The sequence below is a fragment of the Dicentrarchus labrax genome, unplaced genomic scaffold (assembly GCF_905237075.1).
Source record: "Dicentrarchus labrax unplaced genomic scaffold, dlabrax2021, whole genome shotgun sequence".
Classification (NCBI taxonomy): Eukaryota; Metazoa; Chordata; class Actinopteri; family Moronidae; genus Dicentrarchus; species Dicentrarchus labrax.
Window position 1 is genome coordinate 4,571,718 of NW_026136716.1, and position 8,274 is coordinate 4,579,991.

General features: G+C 42.0%; 1 protein-coding gene across 3 annotated transcripts in view; it reads right to left on the reverse strand.

Moving 5' to 3' along the window:
- LOC127378569 (nck-associated protein 5) overlaps positions 1-5,078 on the reverse strand; it is a 130,396-nt gene extending 125,318 nt beyond the window's left edge. For 2 of the 3 annotated variants that reach the window (XM_051427523.1, XM_051427521.1), the window contains exon 1: positions 4,850-5,078. In XM_051427523.1, the coding sequence (XP_051283483.1) occupies positions 4,850-4,980 (131 nt within the window). In that variant the 5' untranslated portion in view covers positions 4,981-5,078. The remainder of the gene's footprint in view (positions 1-4,849) is intronic. The other variant, XM_051427516.1, reaches the window with a different exon arrangement.
- Positions 5,079-8,274: the final 3,196 nt, after the last annotated feature.

The following is an 8,274-nucleotide window of genomic DNA, read 5'->3' on the forward strand; positions in this document are numbered from 1 at the left end:
CCCTGTGATTTACACCAAAAGCAACTACTGATATGTTAAACCGGCTCGGTGTTGACCTACGCAGAGTGACACGCGTCGACGCCTATAGTCCACACGGCCCCCAGCCAGCCATCCAGCCAGTCGGCAAGCCAGTCAGTGGGGTGGAAAGGATATAATCAAAGGAGGCCAGGAGGACGCTGACATCTGGGAGCCTTTGTGCTGTAGGCCTAATTAGATGCCAGGGTGAAGGGAGGAGGCGCTGTGGGATAGTGTGTGTCTGTGTGTGTGTGTGTGTGTGTGTGTGTGTGTGTACAACCCGAATGGTGAGGTTGTTTGAGGTGGGGGGGTGGCTCTCTTTTTTAACATCTGCTCCAGGAACAAGGGAGGACCCAGCTGAGGTCACAGAGCCCCAGACAGCTCCAAACTACAACAGGGATAATGTGAGGGGATAACAGCTTAATGATAACACTTAAACCCATTGAGAGATCCCTGTACTGAAAACAGACTGTGTGCCTTGTGGATAAATGATGATAATAAGCACAGATTGTCCATGAATATGGATTGTCATGGCTCAGATTTGATACTGTTCCTTTGTAAGATAGGAAGAATTAGGCAGCTGTGCACTTATTGCAATCACCGGTCTTTTACTGGCACTTTTACTGGTTGTAGCCGGAATAATCCTACACATACAGTAAAGGTCTGCTGAACAAACCTTGTTGCTCCACCCTCTGGCTTTTGACTTCGAAGTGTTACCGAGACCACACTTTGCCACAAGTGACAATACTGCCCTTTGTACCCAATACAGTCAGGCACTCACCCACACATACTCTCGTTCCGCACTGTGCAAAGAGTCACCACAAGAAATCTTTGTCACAGTAAGTTCAAACAGAGATATGAAGTGGGTTAAGTGTGTGGCATGAACTTTGCACCCTTTCCCATGAAACAAGACCTTCCATTGAAAAGAGATGGCAGTGGAACCTGCAACAAAAGTATGTCCTACATTGGCTTTTTCATTGTGAATCGATTTAGTCACGGGTTATACATTAAACTATACGACAAATGATGGAGCAAATAAATGAAAGCTAATATTTAAATGGACATCTGGAGGAAAAGAATGAAGGGAGGGAAAGCCAAAGACTTAAGAGAAGGGGATTCCAGATTCAGCATTTTGCACGAATTTATAATTAGCGCTCGCATCTATTCCAAAACCTTTTGAAAACACAGAGGTCTCAGAAAGAAAAGCCTCTTGGCCAAATAGTGACCTCTGTGATCAATACCCAAAAAAGAGCAATGCCAGGAAGAGCCAGGGCCTGAAAATGGATGGTAGAGGGGGATTGGACATTGATTGGTGCACCCCTTTTGCCCCGGGAACCAATTCATTTTGTCTCCATGCCCTGCGCCTGCCTTGAATGAGGGGAAGACTGAAAGGAGGTCAGCGCAGAGGCATCCCCCCACGTTACAGAGCCCAGTTCTCTATTTTTCCTCTGAATGATGTCCGGGGACAGAAGAATGAATGACTGAGAAAGATTATACGTTTTAGTCTCTCTTTTAATTCGCCTGCTACATGGGGGGGAAGTGGGAGGGGACGTTGGGGGTGCTATTACTTTCCATTCATTGAGGAGAAAATTGAAGCATGCAAGTGTCTGATGTGGGGTTTAATGTGCAGAGAGAGAGAGAGAGAGAGGAGAGAGAGAGAGAGTCCATCTGTATTCTAGCAGCACAGATGGTCTATGCTGATCGGATGTTTCGAGTCCCTCTGCTGGCCAGCCTGTCTGGTCCTGCCTCTGCATGTGTCCTGGTACAGTTGGCATGACCAACTGTAGCCTGGCACAGCCTGAAGTGGAATTACCGTGTCTAAGACCCCTCGAACAATAAGCCATATTTCACACTGGTCTGTTGTTGTTTTTATACTGTCAGCAAACCGATTATTAAGCTAAATGTCTTTTTCTAAATGTTTCCAGTGTGAGCTCATCGGTGCCGCCATAGTGTATCAGTACTTAAAGCATGCTGGTAATCACACAGATTAACTTTTTTTTTCACATGGGTGTGAAAATGAGCGGCTTACCGTCAAGGTCAACAGGTCAATTTAACAGTCCCTTTAAAATGAATGTTTATGCTGCATGTAAGGGAGGATCCAGATCAACACTATTCTCGCTTAGGTAACTGTGATTATGTTCTTGTTGCAAGACATTTGCACATATTTATCACTTTTAAGATCATGTGGCATGAGCTTGTGTGTCTTTTAGGCATTTAAATCACATTATTATGGGAAGTATGGACTTGTAATGGCCACATTATAGTCCACAGGTAATAAAAAGAAGCTTTGTCTGCATAACTGGGTGTCCGTATACATGGTTATTTGCTCATGTCTTTAGTTTCCAATGTCATCATGACTGTAAAAGCCCAAGGACAGCCTATACATTGCTGAATAAACAACGTACAGTATGCCCTTCGAACACAATGAGAAAAAGTGCAGGTGTTGAGGGTGGCCTATATATGTTAATAGAAAAAACAGGGATAGTGCTGAAACTGATGATTATTTACATTATCAATTCATCGATTTGTTCTAATTTATATTAGGTCATTAAAGAAAAAGCCCATCAAACGTTCCCAGCTTCAAATAGCTTGTTTTGTCTGGTTTACTGCAATGTAATGTAATGTCTTAAATAATTCTTGAATTTTAGAAGCTGGAATTATCGAATGTTGACAATTTTTGCTTAATAAATGGCTTTAATTTGCTGTTCTGTTGCTGCAGAAAGACCGCCAGGCTTCTGACAAAATGCTTAAAAGCCAGGGCAACTTGACTGAAGCAGTTGCTCTTGTATATTTAATCTATACGGGAAAAAATGGAGCTCCTCATTATGTTTTTACAGTCACAAAGCTGTGAGACATGCTGGAGGACTGTGAGGCATTTGTAAATCATTTGGTGTGCGTTTGCAATAAGCAGACAGATATGTGACACAGAGCTTTGCATTTTTAAACGCCTGTGCTTATATTCTTACTCATTACCAGACGCTCCAGTTCTGTCTTCTTAAGCGTTCCCCACATTGAGATTCTTTTTTTTTTGTTCGTGACACATTTGACAAAATTTTCATGAGATCCTCTTCAGAGTATATTATCAATATTTGACTTAGCCTACTGGTTCAACAAAGCCTGTCAAACATGACTGATGCTCCATCCAGTTGGCAAAGGCCCGACTGAGAAGATGTTCATATTATGTTCTTCTCAGATGTTATACTATGCAAACACCTAAATTACTTCTGAACCAAAATCATGTCAAACAAGATAAAGGAAAACAATCTGCTAACAAGAAAACGTGTTTCTGGGACACCTAATGATAAAGATTCTGCCTGAACTTGTCTCAGCCGCTTTAAATCTTGTATAGTCAGCAGTACTTAGCAGGCAGTTTAATGTGGGGGTTTAAAAAGGGAGGGAGGGGTTGGAGGTCTGGTGGAAAAAATACAATGAATGCAATGTCGTCATCCTGTTCATGAGGGGAGTCCCTGCAATTCCCTGCGCTTATCCCACCAGATGCGTAGGATGCTTTAATATACATCCTGGAAAAAAAAAAATCAACTCAGCTTCCTGTCGAGGGACCCTCCACCGCAACCCAGCGTGCTTCAGCCGACAGCGTGACTCTCTGCTGAACTCTCCCATGATAGCACTTCAGGTAGAGAAAAGCCAGAAAAATATACTCCAAAGGCCCAGGGGTGATGCAGCAAGCCAAGAGAGGGCAGAGGAATTTTCCGACCATTATCAAAATACACAACTGTGCCCCCCTCTCGCTTTGGTATGTGAGCATCATGCGATGGGCAGCTCACTAAGAAACTGAGCGCACATCAGCAGGCTGCTGACAGCTTGAGGAACAACAGTGTGTTTGTGTATGTGTATCTCTGAATGTTTTCCTGTGTGTTTTTTCTCACGGAAAACGTTCTGTGTATCAGCTTCCTAAGTTAATCGTTGACAGCATTTTAAAACCGAGCAAAAACACTTCGCTGTGAATCGTTTTTAAACTTTAAAATTCACAATTAAGGGAGTTTTTTTTCCAGTTAGCATTGAAATGTTGAAATCATGCTTACTAAGTTAATTAGCTAGCATTCAGTGGATACATACATCACACAACATTTAGCTACTTTTTAAATGTGTTTTCAGGATCTTTTTTGTAGTTAGCTGAATAAGTTAACATTATTTAAGCTTATTTTCAGCAAGTTACTTTATCTTTTGGGGTGTAAACAGATTATTAGGAAAGCCAGCTTCATTTGTCTTCTGTATCAGTGTCATTTTAAAGCTAAACTTTTGCAACTACTTATCCTAATAAGCTAAGCTGCTACGTCTTTTGGGTGTGAAGGGATAAGTAGGATAGCTAGCTAATGCCAGATAATTGGGAAAGCTTGCTAATATTTATTTTGCTGCTTTTTTAATTTGTCTTTTCAGTATCAACTAGCTATTTCGCTATGCGGCTACATGGGTCAAGTTATAGGGCAATGATAGCTAACACTAGTTTAGCAGTATCTTTTTGTAATGTTTCAAGCTGTCCAAATATAAAGCTCACGTTTATTTGCTTTACTTAAATGTTTTCAATTGTGTCAGTGCAATATAAATAACATTAGAAGTCAGAAACCAGGGAACTGCAAATATATGTTGGTTTGCTTGTTTTAAAAAAAAAAACATTTATTTGTCAAGAAACAAACAAATTAAAGTTTTTTGCACAAGTGATAACTTTGCTCAAAACTACACGGCACATTGCACAAATCTGCATAAACCGCCGCTTATCTCATCTTGCTGTGCACCCACTTTTCACAGACTATGAATGAAAACTGTTCAGCTTCCCATAATGTCAGAAGACAAACAAGCAGGAATCCAAACTTACTCTGCACCGGCCGGATCCTCTCCACTCAATAGGTTTGTATCCAGCTCTGCAGTTCCCAGACTCTCAGAGGTGTTTTGGTTAGGAAGACAACCTGATGATGTGGAATTTCCTTTGATGGCAGCTGAAAACATGCTGTCGTAAATTCCCCTGGAAGTGTTGCAGGGGGAAGCCACGCACAAACACACACACACTCTTAAACACACTATCTGTGCTGCCAGTGCTGGAAGTCTGCAGCAACACCCAGTAAAGACTTGTAAATAGAAGGGAGGGAGGTGGTGGTGGAGGGAGTTAGGGAGGCGGGGTGGGGCGGGAGGATAAGTAGAGTGAGGAGAAGTTCCACATTACATCACCAGCAGCTGTTGACAGGCCTGTGTTTATTAACTAACTGCCAGGGCTGGAGGAGTCACACCACATGCCCTCATGCCCAAATTGACAAGATGAGACAATGCTCACTTGCTTCTAAAACACTCAAATGAAAGACGTGCAGCTATGTGCAAGTACCAACAATTTGCAGACATGCGGACGCACATTTCTTTTGGTAAACACACAAAAAAACAAAAATGCTTGGAATGTCTCAGCCAAGACACAGTCCACGTTTATTTCTCAGAATTCCATTTTTGCCCTATTTCTCTATTGTTACCTGTCTTCTGTTTACACTGGCTATGAGACTTGCTGACTAGACTAGAAGAGCTGCTTTCCTGACTCAGATAGCACTAACTGTAATGGTATTACTGCAAAGCAAGAGCTGCTGATGCATTCCTCAAGTGTCTTGGCTTGGCAGAGTCCCCAGCCTCTTAGCTCAGCCTGTATTTCTCTCCCTCCCCTTCTCTGTCTCTCTTTCCTTTCTTGCCTTCTCATTTAAATGGAGGCACATGACTCCTCGCTTTACTGCCAAGTTGACTTCTTTATGCCGGCAGCCACCAGCTCTCTGCTTTTCATTGGCCTCTCTGCAGGGCACTCCTGCATTCCAGGCTGCCACCCATCCTCGTAGCCTCAAAGAGGTTGAATCAACCTTATCCCACATGTCATATTTAGCTTATTTTTCACTTTTGTATTCTTTTCTTTTAGAATGCATCAAACTGCATTAACTTAAAAAAGTGCATTAACTTAAAATAAACTTTGAATTTCATGTTTCTAGCCTGTTGCCTGGGTGTAAGAGGCCTTCAGCTATAGCATCGTCCACCCACTGTTTGTCATCCCTAACCACTGTGAACAAATGCTCCGCTTCAGCCCATCTCTGGTGCATTCCTTGTGGTCTCAAATGCAATAATTTCTCCCATAATTCCATTCTGTTGTCGCATTCTTCCCTTCTAAACTCACTGCATTGCAACATTGTTCGCTCACAGAGACAGAATGAGGCTGGGCTTGAGTGGGCTGACGACATTGCAAGACTTTGGGCTGTGAAGAGCTGAGAGATAAAAGACGTCATAAATCGCACTGAAAAATTAGTTTAAAACAATTTCTGTGTTGTTTTCAAGCTTGGCGAACAGCCAGACCAGACAAAAGAACATGATCCCAAGTCGCCCCTTCATCACAGGCATTCAATTAAACCTAAATGTCAGGAGCTAATCAGATAAAAAGCGGCATTGTATTATGCTGATTGGCATCAAATGTTATGAGGGAGAAGGGTAATAATATAAGAAGACTGACCATGTCATTTTCAGTTAGCATTTGATAATGGAAATCTTTGATTTCTTAATTGGAAGCTTGTGATGTATTCTTTTAATCTAACAGAAAAGAGGAAATGTCACCAAATTAAAATGTTTAAAATGACAATTTGTCATGCAGAAACGTAAAATTTCCACAGTACATAATGTAGAGGTTATATGTGTAAAATAAAAACTCCACATCCAAGACAGTTACAGCTTTTATTTTTGATCCCTCTGATATTGTAAATGTCTTCACTGTCAGCACTCCTAATTTGAAATTTTATCTGGTCCATCATAAACCCGAATGTGGGACAGATGCAGTTTGCCACCTGAAACATCATGAGAACAACTCTGCATGTGCATCGTGTGAGTATGTGTATGCATGTGTGAGCACTTGTGCACTCATTTACAGTTTAAATCCCCATCCTTACTAAATCACATGCTGTCTTCCATATCTCCCTACTCCACTCACCCTGATATGCTCTTATCTTGAAGTAAGGAAAGAAAAACACTGCTCCTCTCCTTGCTGTTATTCTTTATTTTTATTGTCAAGAAGCTTAAGTCATCATCTTGGCATCACAAGAAACCCATCATGGCAGGTTTGGGGGCATAAATCTGGTCAGCTTTAATGGTATATTTGCACAAAATATGATCTGTTGGCAGCTACAGTGCAGAAAACCAGGCTTGAGAATCCCATTTTGGTCAAAACCTTGCACATACATTGACATGCACATGTGTTTGTGTCCTGAGAGCTCAGGGGGGAGTTAATGGCTAATGATCCAGCAACATACATCTTGACTTGCGGCACATCCGGATCCATCTAAGGCATGAGGTCCTACTCTTTCATGTCACAGGTCAGAGCCCTGCAGGAGCACTGAGGAAACGATTTGTGTGGAGCACCGGAGAGAGGAAAGCCATATATATTCTGCAGCAGTTCAGAGAGGATGCAAGGAGACGGGTCAAAGCATTTAGTATGCATGCAACGACATGAGGAGCTCTAGTCCTTTACATTGCAACCATGCCTACACTCAGTGAAAGAAATGATCCCTTCATCTGACCCTCCTCTTTCCATTGGCATCTGCACATGGTCACTGACTCTCTATTTTCACTATTTGTGCAGAGTGCTGAGCCTAGCAACTGCCATGAAAGTGGCAAGTGGAGTCAATACAATGCCTCAGTTACACAACCCGAGGCTTTAAATATTGTAACCAACTGAATACTGCTTCTTATTTTCAGGTGATTATACACTAATAAAATCATAACCATCATTCCATTTCCTCCCAAATATTACATAATGGACCTTTAATTATGTTTTTATTTTAGGCAAACAAGACAAAAAGCGAAACTGACTGACCCAGTGAATATGGTGAATACCTTGGACTGAAATTTCGAAGGTGAATGGGTCAAATATGGAAAGGACAGGATTTCAAGAAATGACACTGGGAAACATGAAAATAAAACAGATGCACAGATAGATTATACCCATTTCAATATCACCCCATCTTCTTCCAGACATGCTTTCTCATTCAACCACCATGCCTCCCTTTGGCTTGCTAGCTGTAATTGTGGATAAGACCAGAGCAGTCATAAAGCAGTCAACTCCGCAGCTTGCTGCAATACTTACGGCTCCTTCGGTGTACCTGTTTTATGGACATCCCTCAGCATGTATTGTCTACTATCAGTAGAACATTTTGAACGAGACTACCACAAACATCTGTAATTGAAACACCAGACGATCCCGAAGGTCTGGATAGGCCGCAAAGCTGTCGAGACAGA